The 22,125-nt window shown below is 38.6% G+C and overlaps 1 protein-coding gene across 2 annotated transcripts in view; it reads left to right on the top strand.

Moving 5' to 3' along the window:
• The first annotated feature begins 2,913 nt into the window (after window positions 1-2,913).
• The window catches only part of dennd2c (DENN/MADD domain containing 2C), a 41,339-nt gene continuing 22,127 nt past the window's right edge, over window positions 2,914-22,125 (top strand). For both annotated transcript variants that reach the window (XM_041799027.1, XM_041799026.1), the window contains exons 1-5: window positions 2,914-3,198; window positions 8,927-10,062; window positions 14,091-14,215; window positions 18,203-18,285; window positions 18,380-18,538. In XM_041799027.1, coding sequence (XP_041654961.1) covers window positions 9,161-10,062; window positions 14,091-14,215; window positions 18,203-18,285; window positions 18,380-18,538 — 1,269 coding nt within the window. In that variant the 5' untranslated portion in view covers window positions 2,914-3,198; window positions 8,927-9,160. The remainder of the gene's footprint in view (window positions 3,199-8,926; window positions 10,063-14,090; window positions 14,216-18,202; window positions 18,286-18,379; window positions 18,539-22,125) is intronic.

The raw sequence follows: 22,125 nt of genomic DNA on the forward strand, positions 1-22,125 counted from the left end.
GAGGGGTATGCAGACACATTACAGCCGCCCCCTTTTCAAAGAGCTGATGAATTATGGGTGTCTGTTTGGGTATTTATATTTTATATTTGGACATTTACTGTAGCTCTGTGACTCTGTTAATTTAAAGTTATGCTTTCTATTTTTTCCCTCTCATTATTATTGCTTTTAGCTAAAGGGGGGAGGGTCCCCATATTGGTCTTTGCCCTGGGCCTCCAAATGGCTAAAACCAGCCCTGCCTCACACCTGCAGCTCCCCCTCACAAATCGTTCCTTCCTGCTAGTTTGTTGCTTTTATTTTTCTGTTTCTTCCCTTTTGGCAATATCATTAATACATCTAAGATCAAATAAAACACCTACGTTTGGACAAGTTTAACTCAATTATACATTATTTGAAAATGTGATCCCTGTGTTTGGCTCGTTGATGATGATGCGCATCGCAAAAGTCATCATCAAATAGGAGTATGGGAGAGCATTGGCAGAAAGTGACTGAAGAGATTTGTTAAAATGAGGGCATTAGAGGCTTCAATTTTAACACAAGACAGCACACCTCTATGAATGAACTTACTGAAGAGATGCGCCGTCAGCGGACTTCCTCTGCGCTCTTTTACGCACGTTCCTCCGTGCGTAAAAGAGCATCTGGGCGCACCCAACGGTAATAATACACCCCATTTTTCATTTGAATTTGGAAGTTAAAGTCTGTCTCCTTTGAGTGGACGTAGATTTGTTGATACGACTTGTTGCAGTCTTTACTGTTTACAGTTTTCACCTCTATAGAGGATTTGCTTAGTCATGCAAACGAAATGAACTTATTGGTCTGGGTTGTTGTTTATGCGTCCCCGTCTAATGTCAAATAAAGATTAGAAAATTTCGGTTGAGACTGCTGTTGGGGTCACATTTGTTTAATGGGTGACAAAAATTAAAGTCGAGATCCAGTTGTCTAGAGCAAATCACATGAGGATTAAGTTTCAAACGCATTTTTCCTGACAGATAAAGTTTGTTTGAAAGGATAAACTTAAAAAGATCATAACAGTTTGTATTAAAAGCATCTCTGCACCAGACACTTGAACAGACTTTGGCTTATCCAGCGATGTCTTGACCGTTTTAGAGCTGTCTATCATTTCCCAGCAGCAACAAATCGCATCTGTTCCTTTATTAATGACACTAAAGTCCCGGTCATATTTTTGGACTCGTGGAGTCGCGCAGGTGCAGCTCATAACAGAGTATTGATATTTCCCAGGACACTTGAAGACAACAGTATTTATTCATCGATGACAGCTGCAGGAGTGGATGTGATGACGTCTTGTCTTTTGGATCGAAAGGATTCAACCAAACTTTCTCACAGACACCGATGCGTCAAGCTCAATACAGACACCTAGCACGAAACCGGAAACTAAGGTTCCTGATAAGAAAACAAGAGTAGTGATAGGCGAGAGGGCGTGAATCTGCAATGAAGTATTTACATTTACTCACCTGTCAACCATGCTTACGAATTATTAACAGTCAAAAAGGCTACTGGGAATGAAACGTGCTGGCCCACCTAACTAGTGATTTTGGCAGCATTGCATTGAGAGGGACCCTACTGCAGTCAAGATGGGCAACATGCACGTCGCTATATATCCAATCCATGCCGGAAGTCCCAAGCGGAAGTTTCTTCTTTTTGTTGGACTCAGCTGTCAGCCATAAGCCTAACCCTTGGTGCTGGATTTCAAATATATCACCTTCCCCACTGCCTTACCCTGAACCTAACCACTTGGGTTTTAATGCCTAAGCCTAACCTTAGACGTATGGACTTCCGTTTAAGACTTCCGGTACGGATTGGTCGATGTCGGCCATCTTGTCTACATCAAAGTACTCTTGATTGCATTTAAAAGCATTTTTTCGTAGCTTTGTTTAGCTTTTGTTTTTTAGTAAATTGAGATGTTCCACAAAGTCGAATTTTTTGTCATTTCAATCATGGAGCCTTGCTAGAAAATTGCCCATTGCAACAGGATATACAACTACATCCACATCAAGATGGAATATTTTTGAAGTAAAGGATTACTGTTATTTGGGAATTCTTTTAATATTCATTGGTATGATAGAACTAGTAACAGGAAGTAATCCAACTTAGCTCTGATTGTGATAGTTTTTCCCACTTTTTCCATTTTTGTCAAAAATCCATCTATAATCATGAGTCCTGGCTTTACTTAAATATTAATGCAGGGGTATTCATATTAACATTGTCAAAATCAAGGGGGATGTTTTTCCCTATTAATACTTTCAAAGGCTACTGAAGTAAATTTACAAAATACGCTTATTACCTTGAATGGAAATTTTATATTTTCCGAGCTTTAAACGAAGTCAGAAAATATTTAGGTAATTATGTTTATTCCAATCTACAATATTGTTTTTTTCGCAAAATATCTTGCATTTTAAATACATAACAGGAGGAGTAAAAAACAACTGTGATGGTAAAGAAATACAAAACTCAAGGTTTGATGGGATGTAAATGTAAACATTAACAACATGAACGTTTTTTATTGATGCTTTTAACAGCTACTGGTGTCAATTTTATAGACGCACTACATAAATATGTATTTTACTGCTATTTTCAGTGCTAAAATAAACGTTTTAGAAATTTCTTAAAAGTACAATTTAAGTTTTTACATAAAGATTTTGGAAAGTCTTTTCCCCTCTGCAAGTTAAAAAAGAAAATATCTTGCATTTTGATCTCATCATCAGAAGAAATATCCAGTAAAAGTGTTCTCGTATGTGACTTTTCGAAGGCAAATGGACTATTATTCTCAGTTTTCAGACAGTGAAAACGTTGACGTGAAAGCGAAATATTTTGCTAGTGGACTTTGGAATTTTATTTTGAAAGGTGTGCCCGGAAGTCACGTATCTTCTGTCTACCTTGACACCGATTGTCCAGAGAAGGAGGGCGAGGAGTGCTTTAGTTTTCTTGGTCATACTCTCTTTCTTTGTTGTTGTGTATTTTGTAAGAAAAAGAGACACGTTTCTAAGCCTGAGAAAAGTTTATTTTATTCAAAGTTAACGGTGACGGCCCGAGGTTTAAACGCACGCGGGAGCTGTTTCAGGGTGCTAACATTAACGTCTCCAGGTTTTAAACGAAGCAGTAAGACTGTGATGTTACGTGTTCTTAGTTTTTTATGAGTGAAATGAGGAAGGAGCATGTACTTTTTTCATCAAACAGCAAGAGGTAAGTCATAATACAAGTGAATGTCTAGATGTGCTGCGAATTATTTTAAAATCTTTACACTTCTCTCACTAATGTTATTGTCTTTCTTAGGTAGAAGTTACCGCTAGCTAAACGAGTAATTCATCAGCGGGTTATTTTGTTGTATTAATTTATTTAGAGTGAATAATGTGTTATCCTAATGAATGTACATGTCTATAGTGCTACATTCCTCCAAAACGTGTGACTTCTTCATGTAACCGTTAGTGAAACGTAAACGAAAACTCAAGTGACCACGGACCGAGTTAAGCTAATTTAGTTAAATTCTTAAATAGTCCTGGGTTAAAATCAACAACAACCAAATGTATAGCTTTATAAAGCCTTCACCTTAAATTCGGCATGGCTCTGAAAACTTTAAAGTTGCAGAAAATTTGTGAATGAACACATACCTTCGTAGGTTAAAAAAATATGGTGTCCATGTGTCCCTACTCTTGTTTCGTTGAATGCATATGCGGAATCTAATACACAGTACTTTTCCACAATGCCGAATTAAAGAGTAGTTGTCAGTTTATTACACTAACGAGTCAGTTTTGTTTACGTGGAAATGAGACTTGGAATTAACGAAGGCCCATTGAAGTCTTCATATGTTAAAGGGGAATTGGTTGCAGCTTCACAGAGCAGAAGACAAGTTTCCCCTCTTCCTTCCTGCACCATCCCACTCTACTGAGGTCAGGTCATTGCTCCTCTCCACATATTACAACCAGGAATCAACAAATTTAAGTCACAGGGTGAGCCAAGGTCAGTCCTAATTGCAGAGAGTATTGCTCCTGTATGGAAATCTGCTGCAGGTTTTGCACACTGTAGGCAAACAGCTGAGTTAATGAATTACTGACTGTAACTGACAGCATATTAGAATTATATAAGACTCTCAGAGAAATCAACATCAGAGCATTGTAAATAGATGTATCTTAATTTTTGCAAAAGATAATTAAATAAGAGCTGATTTTATCATCTTAAAACTGTCTTTACAATAGGAATGCATGATATTGAATGTTTTCAGATATCCATTCTATCCAGTATGTCCAAACTCACATCAGCTAATACCAACATATAGTTTTATTTTCACTGAAAACACTGTGTATCCACACTAGAATTGACCTCCACATTCAGTGTGACAGTTTGTTTTAGAAACAGACAAAAAAAACAAGACAAACATTTGCTTTGAAAGTAACTGTATTTTTACTTGAGTATGGTTGTCTGGTATTTATTTACACCTCTGGCATTCTGACATTGATTCAGTGTCAATGTGTCTGCCCCATTGCCCTGTTCCTATTTTTCTCTCTGTTTCTCGAGTTGACATGGGAAAGGAACAAAGAAAGAGATGACAAGCCATTAAGAATGTCTGTCTTTGACTTTCCTTACTAAAATAGATTGTTAACTTGCTTTACAAAGTAGAGAAAGTTGTGTGTTAATTCTGTCCATATCTGTGTTTGAAATGTAATTTGACTTCTCAACACTGGGTCAAAACTATTCAGATCACATTCGTCATAGACTTGTCAATATAAAGAACTACATTTCCATTTCTCCACACTCAAAATAAAAGTGGCCCGTTTCCATGTTTCTCACTGGCGAATCCATCTTGAAAAGCTCCCGTCTGAACCGTTTGGGCCCGGTTAGAAAGTGACAGGACCAATCAGCGACAGGGGGCAGTACTTTCAGGCGCGGCAGAGTCGTGACGTAAGCAAGCAGCAACAAGAGGCCGGTGCAATTATTGCCGAAGACATTAGTGTGGATGTTGCTAAAATGCCCGTTTTATCAGAAATTGACGACATTTCTTTGTTAAAAGAAGAACAAAGAACAGCAGTGAGTTGTTTTCTTTTCAAAAACGACACAAGTCTTGTTCTGACATGTCTACACTCCCCATGTTTCGTGTTATTCCTCAGTAGCTGCGCACCTCAGTCACAGCTACATCACATGCTCTGATTGGCCCATAGAGATGTGACAGAGAACGTTCACCCAGTCACACGACGAGTTTTTTTGAAAGCCTCTGCCCTTCCCAAACACTTAGTTTTGAAGGTTTTCCAGATGGATGTGTGAAACACATCCATCTGGCATGTCAGGTTAACCGTTTACAGGGGAAACCTGAAATTCACAGGGCCAGCATTATTAATGGAGGCAGTGTAGACAGCAAGCATGATGCTGCATGATGCAATGACGATTTTACACTGTTAGGACACGGTGAAAGCCTGCTGACATTTCTCCAAATCTAACCACCTAACAGATCAGAATTTGTCCAACAGGTCACTTCTTGTGCCTGATGTAAAACTACTTATCTAAATCAGCAGTAGGGTGAAGTAGGTGGCAAGATTAAATTGATAGCTCTTGTCAGGCCATCGGCCTGTCTTTGTCAACATGGCCAATTTTGCAGAAACCTATGCTTATTAATGCATCATGCGTCCCTAAATATCATGCATACCTACTAAAGACTTAAGAGTTGCCCATGATATAGAAATTATGATGGAATTTAGAGACATTTTCTGAACACTTTCAACAACAACTCAAAAAAAATGTCACCAAATAATAGACCTTGTCATGTGTAAGTGGTCCATGACTCTTTCACCAGCCCAGTGAAAATTAATGACTACCTCCACCGCTGCTCTGGTGGCTGCTGATAGACTGGTCATTTTAAGGCCCTTCATCTCAGTGTGTCCTTTTTATGTTGGCATTTAGCAAACCCACATTTTTCTCTCATTATAGCTTCAGCTGTCACTGTTGCTGGTGAACCGCAGTCGTACAATACCTCACCTTAAACGTGTTGAATCATGTTGTACTTCTGCAAGGGCGTTTTTTGTGGTGGTTTTGAAGGTGCAATTAGATTTAATTTAGCTGCCAAGTGATGACGGGGTAGTTCAGCTTCACGAGTTCTCTGTCTAGTTTCTCCATGGGTGAGTCAGAGAGTTTCACTAGAAGATGCACATATACCTTTCTGGAGAGCTGACAGACCCATAAATATAAGTGAAGATCATTTTGATTTATCCTCTGGCTTTGACACCTGATATCACAGCACCTCACAGTTTGCCTCATTCACAGCAACAACATTTGATTTTATTAAAAGCCACAGGGAAGAGGGAGCTCACATGTTTAGATGTTTTTTTCACGTTAGTGTAGCGGCTATATTTTTGGATTTTCTGAGTTCAAAGACAAAGTTTGATTACTATAGATGATCTAAACATAGCCCAAATCAGCGGTTGGTGCTGGGTGCAAATCTCTCTGCACCGTAATTATGGACAGTCCACTGATCTGTCTTCCTGCATGTCAGGAAACTCAACTCATGCCTTCCTGTACGACATACCGCACACAGACAAATAACACAAGTGGGTCAGTTTTGGAAGCTGCATTGTCATTGCATGGTCTGGCAATGATGGGGCAGCAGCATTCCAATCCACACATACATTTTGATTTAGGTCAAACTGAACAAAGGCGTCACTTTAAAGACTGACTGACCGACTGTCTCTGGTTAAATTTATTCCCCGTCTCCCCCTCTTTGGAGGAATGCAGTTCATAGAGTTATTATCATCATGAGTTCTGTGTGTGTGTGTGTGTGTGTGTGTGTATCCCCTTCTCCACATTCTCACAGCCTAATGTGCAACGTGTCCAAATGGTTTGGTTCCAGGAGCTGTGAGTGCACAGTGACTGCATTGATGTCTGCTCAGGGAGTACGAGACATGGTGAATGCTGCAGCAGAACTTTACATCAGTCCCAGTGTTTGATAGCTTTTGATTGAGGGAACCAAGTCCATACGTTAAAGCGGTGTTACTCAACTCTGCTCAACCAAAGAGCCAAATTAATTAAAAAAAAACATTTGCAAGAGCCGCAATCTAAGTGGTGAAAATGAGTAAGAGTGGCAATAGAAATAAGTTAAAAGGAAAATGGTCCAAAAGAGACAAAAGTGGCAAAAAAATGGGTGAAAGTTCGCAAAAATGGTGAGAAAAAAGTGGCAAAATTGATTAAAAAATGAGTTAGAGGTGGTAATAATGGCCAAAAAGAGGTCAAAATGTGGCCAAAAAAAGTGTAACTCAAATGGGCAAAAGTGGCAAAAATGGAAAAAGGCATCTGAAATATGCAAGAAGGGGCAAAAATGGCAAAACGGGGAAAAAAACTGAAAATAACAAAAAGCAGGATAAAAGAGTCAAAAACTGGTGGTTAATGGTAAAAGTTGAAAAAAATTAGTAACAGGTGTCAAAATTGGTCAAAAAATTGTAAAAATTTGGCAGAAAAGAGTGAAAAGAGACAAAAATGGGCAAAAGTGGCAAAACCATCAAAAACTGGCAAGAAATGGGTGAAAATTGGCAAAAAAAAAAATTGGGGAAAAAAGTTGCAAAATTGATCAAAAAATGAGTTACAGGTGGTAAAAATGGTAAAAAAGGTAAAAATGTGGTTAAAAAATGATTGAAAAGAGACTTAAATGGGTGAAATGGGAAAAAGTGGCACTCAGTGGAAAAAGGCAGCTTAAAAGGGTGAGAAGGGGCAAAAAAAGTGGGAAAAATAGCAAAAAGCAGGTCACATCTTTACGGCCCAATCAGAGCAACAAAACACACGATGTAGCTGCAACTGAGGTGCACGTGCACAGCTACAGAGGAATAATGTGAAACATGGCGACTTTAGACATGTCAGTACACAACTTTTGTTGCTTTTGAAAAGAAAACAACTCACTACTGTTCTTTGTTCTTCTTTTGACGAAAAAATGCGTCAAGTTCTGATAAAACTGGCGCTTTAGCAGCATCCACACTAAGCTCTTCTGCCATTACTCCACCGGCCTCTCGTTGCTGCTTGCTTACATCACAACACCACCGTGCCCTAAATCACTGCCCCTCGTCGCTGATTGGTCACTTTCTAATCGGGCCCAAACAGTTCAGACAGGAGCTCTGCAAGATGGATTCGTCAGTGAGAAACACAGAAACGGACGTATCCATCTGCTTTGCAAGGTCAACAGAAATCCATTTTGTGGCAGAAATTTTAACGATGACTGTACTGATATACCAGTCTACTGCCCACCACTAGTAAATGGTTAAATCATTATTTTTATTAAACAGCATCAGACCCAAGTTTAACAACTGGTGCATCTCTTCAATACATGAAAAAGACTGGTTTTCATTCCAGCTGCAAACAAACTATATATTTGCAGCAAGATTTTTCCCCTCTAAAGGTTTTTTTGTCTGAAAAAGCTCATAATGTTCTGGCTCTGATTGTTTGCCCTTTGTGTTTGCCTTGAGATTAATGTGTTTTCTTCCATTTGAAGTTCTGTCAGCTAAGATTTGTCTCTCATCTAAAATAACTCTTAATTAGATCTGATGCCTTGTTGTATCATTGTAATTTTGTACTTTGAAAGCTACACATTTAGGGACAACAGTTACAGAGAAGACAGAAATTTCCCTGGAGCTACGGGAGGAGGGTTGGTCGGCTGAAGACACAGACACGCAGCAGCGGGAATATTTGCTTACCTTGTTCCTGTCACTATCCTGCTTTTTTCTTACTGGATTTATTTTTGGCAGTCAACCCTGACAGGAGTTAGTTCTTCCTGACCTTTCCTCTCTCTGTCCCTGTTGCAGACTGCTGCAGATGTGTGTTGTTTCAAAAGTAAAGTCTAGTGTTACCTCTGAAGTATCCCTTTGACCTGACAGTGTTTTGTCTGGGCTTGTTTTTAAGTGCAGTGATTGACGAGTAATTTTCATGCCTTCTCTTTTCTCTTTAGGTTGTTTACAAAAGGAGACAAGAGGGTAATGACACACTGCTAGCACAAGGAATTGGATTAAGATATAAAGGAAAAGTTTCAGCCATAAACCTCGTGGCTGTCCTGTTTTTACTCATCATTTCTGGATTAATTGGGAACAGATTCCTGGGTTTTCCTGTCCTTTTTGTGAGGAAATTCCTGATGCATTAATCAATGGAGAACTGAGGGTGAGCTGACACTTGCTCCCCTCTCAGCATGCTGGCTCTGAGGCTGGAGCAGGACAGGCGAGGGGGTGGTGAGGTGGATCGCCTGCAGAAAGGGGCCACCGTGGCTTGGCAGGGTCGCCAGTCAGGGAGGCCCCGTTCGCAAGAGCGCCGCCTCAACATCAGGGAGAAGATTTCCCAGTGGGAAGGTCGCAGTCAGCAGAGCAGCCAGGATGCCGGGGTCAAAGTACACCCACCGACTGTATCCCGGAGTCTGTCTGGGGATGTTCTAGGCAACGGGTGCTCTGATGAGGGGTCAAGAGGGGGGCCTCACGCTAAAGCAAGCCTCTCAAAAGCTAAGAGCTTGGATTTTCGGGAATCCCCACCACCAGCGGGACAGACTGCTGTTGGTAGGAAGTCTGAGCCTTTGCAGAAATGCTCAGCAGAACTTTCAACCCCAGGAAATAAACCTTCAGTTCCACAAAAAAAGTTTGAGTCTCCCAAAGTAGAGGCTAACACAGCTAACTCTACAGTGAAACAAATCTATACAGCTAATGGTAACCACAAAACACAGCGGATCTTGGACATTGAAGTAGTTCCTAAACCTCTACCTCCATCAACTGATGACCAAGACGACAACATGCCTGCTGGAAACTTCTACACATCACGGGGTTTCTGGCGTAAGCTGGAGGGGGACAGACTGCTCTGGGAGAAAGGCAGGGAGTCATCAGGTGAACCACAGCCTCCTCCCAAACCTCAGCGGACATTCCAGTATCAGGGATCCAAAAACAACAACAACACGAGGCACACAATACGCTGGGACAACAGATCCGCCCAAAACGACATCTCGAATGTGAGAAAAAGGAGCAGGAGGGTCGCTCAACCACCCAACTTTCCACCTCCTCCATGTCCAGGAGCAACAACCAATGGGCTATCAAGACATAAAAAGAACAGGTGGGTCAATGCATTTAAACATTACACATCTTACACATGTTTTTCTGGTTAAGTTGATTTTAAGAAAGGATTTATTTGCGTTGAGTAATGTTTTTGAAGAATATAAACGCTCCTGATTGAAAAAAGAAAATAAGTGGATATAAAAATTAAAAATGTGCTGCAGCATTAGCTAAGCAGTGTTTTTAGGACAGTTTTGGGGAGGGGTCCTAAGTCCAAAGCTGGCTGGGGTCCTGGTGTGATGTCACATAATATCTGGCAGCATTGTTCTCTATTGTTAGGATGTGGCCTAGTTCCTCATCAGCACACACACTCTTACTCACACTCACACTCTCTGTCATTCACTGACGGCTCAGCAAAACAAGACATAACTGTCTAGCCCATGTAGCTCCCACTCTGGACTAAATACATGACATGTCTCTAATTATAATGTTGCTCCTTGTAACTGTCACGCCTCGTTGGTGTCTCATTTAAGTTTGTCATGATACCAACATTTAAATTTCCATGATCTTTTTAAAAATTTAGAATATATCAATCCCTGTCTTAATTCCAGCATGAAAAGTAGAAGCCCTGGGCACCGAGTATTTGGTAATTTATTGTTTTTGATCACCAAAAAATATATAATAATATTTGCCTGAAAATACTTTCCTAATTGCACTGATATATTGGCAACACCTTTTACCAAAATGCTTGTGGCAGCCCTTTGTGAAAATTTTCATGATCTGAAGCTTTTGAAAAGCCTTGGTACCTTTTAATACTAATTATCAGTAAAATAACAGCTATAACATGAACTGGAAAAAAGTTAAAGATTCTTAACTTAACCTCAATATGGTTTAGCTGGACTGTAAATTAAAGTTAGGTCCATAAGTATTTGAACAGCCACACAATTTGAACCATTTTACTTTTATTTGCCACCACAGTGAACTGGAAATAAAACAATCAAGATAGACTTTTAGCTTTGATTTCAAGAGTTTCACTAAGTGGCATTCATCATTTTTGAATTACAGCCATTTTATTCAGAGTACCTCCATTATGAGGGGATTAAAATTAGGGATGCTTAGATGCATTTTTAATCATCTGTATTGGCCAACATCATGTCCACATAATTTGCAGACAGCCACCATAGACTATCTAGAAATGATGTGGAGGGGGACAGACTAAAATGAAGCCAAGTGATGTTTAGCAGATGTTTAATCCTTAGCACTGAGATTTTGCACACCCAATGGCTTATTCAGAGAAAAGAATTGTAATTGGGTAGGAGTTGTGGCCTGTTGGACAAAATCTGATCTGTTTTCATGGTGAAACATGACAGACGAAATTGGCATTAGGGCATTGTTACATCAAAAGAAGCAATAAAAAATATATTGAAATTGGTAACAGACATCAGCTTGAATGTTATTTTAGACATTGGTATCTGCATCATCTACCCAAAAGTCTTTGGGCAATCAATTGATAACCTAACCTGACTCACCAGATGGATGTGTTTCACACATCCATCTGGGAAAGCTTCAATAGGAGATGTTTGAGAAAAGGCAGAGGCTTTGAGAAAAACTTGGAGGGTGATTAGATGAAAGTTCTGTCTGTTACATCTCTACGGGCCAATCAGAGCAACAAAACACGTGACGTAGCCGCTATCGAGCTGCGCGTGCACAGCTACTGAAGAATAACGCGAAACATGGTGACTATAGACATGTAAGTACTCGACTTTTGTCGTTTTTGAAAAGAAAACAACTCACTTCTGTTCTTTGTTCTTCTTTTAACAAAGAAATGTGGTCAAGTTGTGATAAAACTGGCGCTTTAGCAGCATCCACGCTAATCTCTTCCTCCATAACTGCACCAGCTCTTGCTGCTGCCTGTTAACGTCACGACTCTGCTGCGCCTGAAAGTACTGCCCCTCGCCGCTAATTGGTCCTGTCACTTTCTAATCGGGCCCAAACAGTTCAGATGGGAGCTTTACAAGATGGATTTACCAGTGAAAAACAAGGAAACGGGTGTATCCATCTGCTTTGCAAGGTTATTGTGAACCCACTGTGTGGCTGGGTGTGGTAAATAACAGGTCTGGATATTATTTTAAGTAATGACTTTGCATTTTGCAGCTGTTTGACTGGAGCTATCAATATGAAGCCTAAGGGAGTATTAATTCAGGTGACGGAGGCCATAATGAGGCTGAAGTCTGTCTAAATGCTTACAGACCTATCGGTGTATATATTCTTACCAAAGTAAAACCCTTCATTGGACTGGGAGCACCCTGAAGTTGCTTTTAGTATTAAAAGTCACTCAAAATGTTTCTATCACTAAACTGAATTAAAGATATCCAGATTGGATAAAAAAAAAATCTTTGAACAAATGATGACGTATTACTAAATAACAAAAACCCTGGAAAACAATAAAGCTGCTGTTATAATGTAATGGCACTTTTTGGTTTTATTGAGTGTTTTGAAAATAAAGTTAATTTGGAAGAAAACTTTTAAATCCCCCTAGTTTTTATTTAAATGTTACATTATACTCCTTGAGTTGACAGTGTTATGCATTCGTCTTTAATTGCTGAGTTTATGCCACAGTGTTGTCTTCACCTTCAGCCGGCCTGCACGTCTGTTCAATGTTAGCAAAGCTTTGTTGTCTGGTTTGTTTACCAACTTCAGAAGAAGTCATTCGCTGTCATTCACTCCTGTCTATTATGAAATACCTCCATGGGGATAGGTATTACAGCACACCGAAGATGATTCATGCTGCAGTCTATCTGAAGCATTGTGCCAGAAAATGTCTTGTAAAAAGCAACAATGATCCAAAATATTGAACTGAACTTGAACTGAACTTTACAACCCTATTTCCTAAAAGTTTGGGAGGTTGTGTAAAATGTAAATCAATACAGAACAGGTTGTATCTATTGTCTGTGTGCACAGGTCACAGCTACTACAACAAGTTTAAGCTGAAGCTATATCATCAAAGGAGGAACCTGCATGTAAATCAGAAAGGTCGCCTCATTTCTGGGCCTAAAGTCATACAAGAGGGACCATGCTGAAGTGAGAATATGGTCCTAGCAGGTCAAATATTCTGATATTTTGTTTGGAAATAAATGAGATTGTGTCCTTTTGGTTCAGGAGGATAGGGAACATGATTTCAAATAGATGTTTCCAGTCTACTTTTTGTTCATATTACACTAGTGTAACTCACACACAAGAGTCTGGGTGTTAAACTGGCCTGTCTACAGTCCTGATTGGTCTTCCATTTAGAAAATTTAGCATTCTTAGTCCATCAATCAATCTTTGTTTGTGTAGCACCAATTCTTTACCAAGGTGATCTCAAGACAGTTTACAGAGTGCAGATCTAAACCATAGTTTGACCTTGTTACAGTGGTGAGTAAACCTAGCCTTTAAGGGGATATGACAGAGGAGCCCCTAAGCTGTAGGGCAGCTGAAAGTTTCCAAAACACTTCTAAAAGTGTTCGTAAAGAATGAGAAATAGGGGTAAATATGACCTTGTCCCAAGTTTTTTGAAATGTGTTTCTGGCATTAAATTTCAAAAAGGGCAAATCCTTTTCCAAAAATCATGACCTTCCTCTGTTTCAACATTTGATGTTTTCTATGTGCCGTTTTTAATCAAACATGGAGTGTGACATTCTGATTTAATTTACATTTTACACAGCATTCAAACTTTTTATAAAATAGGGCTTTACTTTATCCTTTTTGATAGCAGAAAAAAAACTTAAACCAAACAAAGCTGCAGCTATGTCTTTTGAAGTGTTTTTCAGTGAGGAAAGCTGCACACTGACCTAATTTTTACTGACAGTGGACATTGTCATATTGCCAGCTGCTGTCTCCATCAAAACGCTGTCAAACTGTTTTCCCTGGTTTTGCTTTCTTAGAACTGTTGTGCCATATGCCCAGTCATTTCCTCTGCTGACAGTTTATCTCACACCCTCTGTCTGTCTTTCTGTGTTTGATATCAACAAAAGGAAAGCTGTCATGTCTATGTTTAGGACAGCAGCCATGCCCCTCTTTCTCACCGCCTTCCCTTTCCCTCTATCACAGGAAGTCTTTTGAGTACGAGGATGCTGCGCGTCTGACGGCGAAGAATGGCACGCTGAAAGAGGATGCCAGGAACTCAGGCCTTTACCACGCCTACTCTGATGACAATATCTATGAGGACATTGTTTGTAAGTTTTTGCATCATTTAAACTATTAATTTGAATGAAGCATTGATGATAACACTCCATCTCATTAATAAAATACTAAATTTAGCACTGGTTCTGATTAAGACAGACAAAGGGTCGGTTGACTGTACATTTTTGACTAAAATGACCCAATTAGATCTCAATTTATAAATAGTTTTAGTCATCCAAAATGCCAAAAATCAACTAGTTAAGGCCTTTTGCATGAATCATGTGCTGCTCCTCTTCTTTCACTGCTCATTTTAACACTTTGAAACCCAAAGTCACCATAAAGAAAAGCCTTTAAAACTGAAGTTTTGTTTGAAAACAACCTCCAAAAACCAGAGGGATTTCTGAAAAAAATGAATTTTATCACAATGTTTACTAAAATCTTTACATCCAGTTGCATATAGAGACATGAAATAAACATTTAAAAGCTTAAACCTTGTTTTTATAAAACAGTTACCTTTGCTCTGATGCTTGTCAACAGAATTATTGATCAAAAATGAAAATATTTAATACCCTTCCTCTCTTCAGAAAATGTCTCTCATCCACCGAGCCTTAGCTAGCTGCTCTCCAGTCAAATCATAATCTGGTTTCGTGTCAAAGTGTTGTTCTCATTGTCATCTTCCTCGCTGTTTCTTCAGTTGCATAAGCTATTGCTCAACATTAAAAACTTTTTCACCCATCAGCATTTCTGTGAGGAGGCTAAAGAGGCCAAACTAAAAGTACTTTTTCATCCCATGAAAAATTAGATCATCTAAAACATGCTGAGGTTTCATCAGGTCTAAAAGGTATAAATACAAAGGAATGTTTCTTCCTTTTTCAATGGGTTAAACAAAACACACTTAGTTTTTGAATGTTGATTACAAGCATTACAAGCCTGTTTTATGCATCAGCATGACTGTGCAAAAGCAGCATACTTCTTTAATCTAATCTCTGATATTTTGTAGACAGAACAGTAGGACTGGGCAATATTAAGCAAAAACCAAGAAACAACCATACATTATTACTACGACTAGACAAGTAAAGATACTGTAGCTGGTATTAAAGACGTTGTTTTGCATGGATGTGCAAGTGGTGTGCTTTATTACTTTGGCCTGATCTTAGACTTGCCTTGGACAAAAGGTTTTATAAAACTCTCATCTATAATGCCTATTCTGTCGGAGGTCACAGGGGGCTGAAGCCCACCCCAGCAGTCATTGTGTAAGAAGCAGGGTACACCCTGGACAGTCACTGACAGGGCAAGCATATAGAAACAGACAATCATCCACACTCACGCCTATAGACAATTCAAAGTCACCAGTTAATCTAGCATGTATGTCTCTGGTCTGTGGGAGGAAGCCAGAGAAGCTGTAGATAACTCAGATACGCAGGAGAAGAGCAAGCAAAATCAGCAGAGAAAGACCCTGTCTGAGGAGGAAGTGAACCAGGAACCTTCAACATTAACCACTGCACCGCTGTAGAATCTGATATAAAAGGCTACGTCTTGGTTCAACATTATCTTCTGTTCAGAAATAACAAGAGATAACCACACGGACTAAATGCTAAATGTCACACTTAACAGCTAGCTGCTCAATTTCAACATGTAGCTTACATGAAAAATGACACAAAGATAAAAAAACACATCATTTTTTGAATTAAAAATATAGATAAAAAACATCAGAAATTTCCCCTTATATGGGGCAGCAGTAGCTCAGTCTGTAAGAGCTTGGGCTGGGAATCGGAGGGTCACCGCTTCAAGTTCTAGTCGGACCATATCTGGACTTTGGCCAGGTAGCTTGGGAGGTGCCAGAAAACTTCCTGAGTACTGTCGAATGGCCCTTGAGCAAGGCACTGAACCCCCAACAGCTCCGGCAGCACTCCAGCAAGAGCAGCAAGGCCATCACTCTGACATCTCTCCATTGGTGCAGGATCCTGTTTGTGCATGTGTATTTGCATGTAAGTCAGCCTATGTGTGTGTAGCAAGTTCAACAATTGTGTAAAACTTCCCTTTAGGAATTAAGAAAGTATGTATTTATATTAGGGAGCTTATTATTATTTGTAGACATCAGTATCAGCTGATACCACCCCCTGTTTATAGACATTGCCCATCAGCCAAAGAATGCGGAAGATGTAAGTCACCAAATTGATGGTATGACGGTATCCGGTGTATCTACTGAATGTAATACCAGATCTTTAAACATATTCAACAAGAAGTGACCAGTTAGGCAAACTGATCTATTTTCATGGTCAAATGAAAGAGAAAATGTTGGCATACCAAGAATTTTATACCAAAGACTGGTTGACTGGTTGGTTTTGTAGTTATATTATTACTGTAATAGCCACCTTGACGCTGATGACACAGTTCGTTACTGCTTTGCTAACACTGCACAACTGGCCACTGACATACTGCAACAAGAGCTTCACAAACTGCGAACTGCACTTTTCAATCTGAAATTAATTTTGAACCCAGATAGAACTAAATACATGCTTTTCACTCGATCCAGAGATCCTGCTGACAGCACTCCACACATTACAACTCTGGAAGGTCACAATATAGAAAGAGTCACTCAGTATAAATATCTCGGTGTCTGGCTGGATCAAAAATTCACATTCAAATCTCACATCAATTCACTTGTTACAAAATTAAGACAGAAATTAGGATATTTATACAGACACAGAACTAATGTCCCTATTTCCTGTGGAAAACAAGTTATTGAAGCCACTTTTTTGTCTGTTTTAGAATATGGAGATGTGATCTACAGGCATGCTACAGCTAGCTCACTTAAACCACTAGACTCTGTGTATCATTCCACCCTGAGATTCATTACTGGCGACAGTTACTCAACTCACCACTGCATCCTGTATGACAAAGGGGCTGGCCCTCATTATCAGTTAGACGAGACAGGCATTAGTTACTTTTTATTTATAAAGCTCTGTCCGGACATCTGCCGTTATACCTCACCTCTTTATTGAACGTGTCCACTAGCCGTTATCAAACTCATTCAAGTGACTAGATAACGCTTGATGTTCCAAGAGAAAACACCAAAATTGGAGAAACATCTTTTGGCTTTTGTGGAGCCCACAGCTGGAATACTGTACAGCAAACACTAAAACTAGGTTCAGTTATTAACATAGGACAGTTTCAAACATGATAAGAAACTACTATGTACATGTTTGTAACTGTTTTTAAACTGTGCTCCACTTATTCTCAAGTATCAATGCCTATTTGCATTTGTGTTTCTTTCTCCTTGCTTATTTATTGTCTTGCATATATTGTTTTAATGTACTCTCTACATCATTGTAAATGAGAGCATGCTCTCAGTGGCATTTCGAGATTAAATAAAGGTTGAATGAATTATTCAGTGTTATTGGGAGCAGCCCTAATTTTCACAATAAGAGCATCTCTAATTTAAATGAAATAAAATTGAATGCTAGGTCTCCATTTAGTCTCAGCATTTCAAATCAGTAATCTCTTGGTGAGTAAGTAATTACTGTTAGTGGTTTCATTGTAAACAATCTTTTTACTGAGGATAAGATTTGGTATTGATTTTTTTTTTTAGTCATTTAAAATTGCACTCATCAATGGCTAGTTTTTGTCAGAGGAAATGTATTGACAGATTGATAAGGACATACAGTCATGGATGAAAGTATTGGCACCCCTGGAATTTTTCCAGAAAATACACCATTTCTCCCAGAAATTGTTGCAGTTACAAATGTCTTTGGTATACATGTGTGTATTTCCTTTATGTGTATTGGAACAACACAAAAAAACCTGAAGAAAAATACAAAATTGACATAATTTTACACAAAACTAAAAAAAATGGCTCTCACTGGGAAAGAGGTGGGGTACACCCTAGATTGGTCACCCCTCAGTTACATTCATCTCATTCTCTCTTGCTTTATACAAACTGTATCTTTCTGAAAATCAAGCAATTTACTTTTAATAAACATTTTAATAAACATCATGTCAACCTGTCTTATCTTTCACATCACTCTTTCCTCATCCAGGTGACGTGACGAGAGATAATCCCTATGAGGATGTCAAGCTGTCTCCGATGTGTCTCCCTATTTCACGACCTCAGCTCCCAAAGGTATTGGACAACATTTAAATAGTATTATATGAATCACGCATCGTCATACCAGGAAATTTTCTTAAACCAAGTGACATCATTTGTTGTCCTCCAGCTGCCTCCTAAACCCCAAACACTACAAGGATATGCTGGAAAAGTCGATAAGAAGAAATTCCAAACCATGACACCATCCAAATCTACGACCCTGGCAGAAACTCCTAAACCAGCTACAGCCAGACATCTAAGCACTCAGAAAACACAGAGGCTGCCTCAGGTAAATGAAAAATGTTCATAGGAATCAGTAGTTTCTACACTGACCTGGCTGAGGTGTTTTATAATGTCACATGGTTGACAAGAAAAGTGGTATGTAGAGTGATGAATCAGCATGACATCAGAAAGAAAAGAAGGAGGCGGTGCTACGTTGAACAGGAAGAAGATAACTCTGGAAGAAACAGTGGCAGAGCAACATGTATGAATGCTTTAGAAGAGCTTTAATAAAGTTTAAACATGAGTTTGAATAGGCGACAGATGACCTTAGAAAGAGTGGGGACGGGGACGAGCTTTTACAACGAGGTATAGTAAAAGAAAAATGCATTTATTTTTTTATTTGTGTGTATCGATGAAGGTTTAAAGTGGGAGAAATGTCACTTCTTTACCCTCTGTGGCATTTATACTTTGTGCACCAGCAGGTTTAACAAATGCCAGCCAGGTCTATTTATAGATGCCTTTGCTGATCTGTGTATTGTCTTTTATGTAAGTTTTAAGTGTTTAATAGATAATAATGAAGACCTAAAGATAAAAAAGAGCTTGAAAAGTGATAACAAATTGCAAAATATAGTTTACAAGCTGTGCTTGAACCTTTTTAGATCACAGATTCAGAAAGACGAGAAAGAAGGACTCAAACGACTAAATGTTTTTTCCTTTTAACATTTTTGTCAAGATCTTTACAGAGCCATGTTGGTTTCTTTCCTTATACAGTGCTATTAGTTTTCCTTTTTTAATGACCGTGTTTTATTTGTCCTCTCAAAGATAAGTCTTGGCTTCCTGTATGTGTCGCTTTCTGTGACTTTCTTTTTTTTTTTTTTTTAAGATTTATTTTGGGCATTTTTGTGCCTTTATTTGACAGAGGAGACCAGTGGATAGAGTTGGAAACAGGGATGAGAGCAGGGGAAGGACATGCGGTGAGGGGCCTCAGGCCAGATTTGAACCTGGGCCCTCCGCGTACATGGGGCGGGCGCCTTAACCACTCTGTCACCTGCGCCCCTCTTTCTGTGACTTTTGATACAAGAATTACTTTCATAGTGTCATATTTATCTATGCGCAGGGCCGTTTACTTGTAGTAATTGCTCACTGTTATTGACAGACACAATTCGCAATCATAATTTTTATAATTATACTTAATCATTTGAATAATTAAAAACTAATTAACTGTGTGAAATATTCCAAAAATGAGTTTTCCAGTAAAGGAGGATGAGCACAAACTTAGTTATGCTGAAGCGTTTTGATTACAGTTGTTGAAGTGTGAAGACTAGTGGATTTTTCCACCACAGCACCACTGTGGGGGTTTCCAGGGCAGCTAAGAGCTTTACCCGAAACAGAAGGAAGAAACTGTGAGACAATATCCTCAGTAAGCTGTTTAGGGGGAGAATTGTTAAGCAGGATTAATTTCAATCAAGCAAGACCAGCAGGTAACTCTGTCAGTCAGTAGACTTTGTAGTTGTGGACTTTAGAGCACCATAATGCTGTGTTCCTACCAAGCAGTCCAGTTTGGTTCAATGCAGTTTGCCAGGGTTTAGCGTGGTAAATCCTGGTCTTGGATGTTTCCACAGCAGGTTCATAATGACTTTTTAGAGATAAGGATCATTTGGCTTAGATTAGGGTTAAGTTAATGACTTTCTGCTTCCAAATGGCTCTTAAGTGGGTTCCATTTAATGTCTGTTAAACCAGCCTTTCTCAACAGGGGTGCTGTGGCACCCTGGGGTGCCTTCTGGCATCATCATGGTTTGCCTTCAAAATGCTTTATATTTTACCAAGAATTACCATGAATATTTAATCATTGGTTATCCTTGCATAAATAAACATCATACTGTAAAGGGACTTTAAGAAATTTGGTAAGGGTTGGAAGGGGGCCCACAAGATACTAACATTATACGGGGATCCTTGGCATGGCAAAGTTTAGAAACTCCTGTATCAAAAAAAAAAAAAAACACTAAAGATGACAAAAAAAAAAAAGAAGACCGGGTCTCCAATGGGAGCTGGCTCCTGTTTTTCACTGCTGTCAAACAGAAAATGTCAGTTCTTTCAATAAATCAATAGACTGCAGTCAGTCTAGTTCCACCCTTTAGGGTCAGACAGGTACATTTGGCACCCAAGAAAGGGGGGAAAAAATTGGATGGTAAAGATCAGTTACTTTTGTAATCCTCCTATTTTGGGGGACCCCCTCGAAAACGAGATGCTGCATCTCAAGGGGCTATCCTAAATAAATTGAATTGAATTGCATTTTTTGACAATGAAAATGCCAATGATTGTGAACTGTAAACCAAACGGATCCAGGCTATTGGTGGAAATGCAGCTTAACATCACAAGGTGCTCAGAGCAGTAGATACCCATCTTGAAGATATTTTAAACTTTTGGAGTCCATGATCAGGCCGTATCATCATGCGCTATTTTTGCCAGGTGATAGCATGCAAACAAAACCATATTTTGCATTGCAATCAAATTTAAGTGATTAATTAATTACGTGTTTAATGTCAAAAGGTCAATCAGAAGAGAATATGACCATGTGAATTTGATATAACATTTATTGTGCAAACAGAGGACAGTGGCCCATGCTGTACAGGACTAGCACTAGTATTGTTTTAAGACTTTGAGCATTTCATGTCATTTTTTTTAAAGGAAAAACCTCCTTTTACTTTTACCATCTGCTAATCATTTATTCTGTTACAGTGCAGTCCATGTAATTTTATCCTCCATATAATTGTGTTTATATATAATATTTTCCAATGGGTCAATTAAAATAGGAAAAAACAACATGTGCATAATTATATTTTTTATGTATTTAGCTTGTTTTTTGCTCACTTGTACATCTTTTATACCCTAACAATCCCGAAATACAAAAATGCCATACTTTTCTCTGTATGCTTAAGTAAAAAAATATTTTAAACTACCTGTATGTGTAAGTCTACAACATTTTCTACATTTTAAACATTTGAAATGAAAACTTCATTATTTTTTAATCCAGATATTTTTTTAAATACCAACTTTTTAATATGCTTTTTTTATTCTTCTAATTTTTTTGTTGGTCTTATATTTAATACAGTAAGTTAAAGTTAAAAGCTGTTTTCTTTTTATAAAGTTGCTGAAAATATAATAACAACCATGAGCATGGGAAACATTTTCTAAATGGCTTATATTGTCAAAAGAAAAGTATTAACAAAACGGCAAAAATAGCCCATGGACTTCTAAGGATTAATATATATATATTTTTTTAAGTTCTTATTTTTGCCCTATGTCACATAATTTATTTATTTTTTTCTTATCTTTTTATATATTTATTCTCCAATGTCTTTTTGGCTCCAGCTAATATTCAGAATTTAAGAAATATTCTGTTTTTATCTCCCCTTGAAATGCTTTGTTCATGATGAGGCTTTATATAAAAAAAACTTGCCTTGAAACCACTTATATAAATTTATATAATAGTGTGTTCTTTCAGGGTATAAAAGAGAAAACTTCTGGAATGCAAACATAAAAAATGCTGAAAATGTATAATATAATTATGTACTTAGTGGCTGTTCTATCATGATTCCCTGTAATCATCATTCTATAATGGCTGTGAAATTATGGGGCTGACAATTACCTGTG

Source organism: Cheilinus undulatus, linkage group 11 (genome assembly GCF_018320785.1).
Source record: "Cheilinus undulatus linkage group 11, ASM1832078v1, whole genome shotgun sequence".
In the NCBI taxonomy this organism is placed as follows: domain Eukaryota; kingdom Metazoa; phylum Chordata; class Actinopteri; order Labriformes; family Labridae; genus Cheilinus; species Cheilinus undulatus.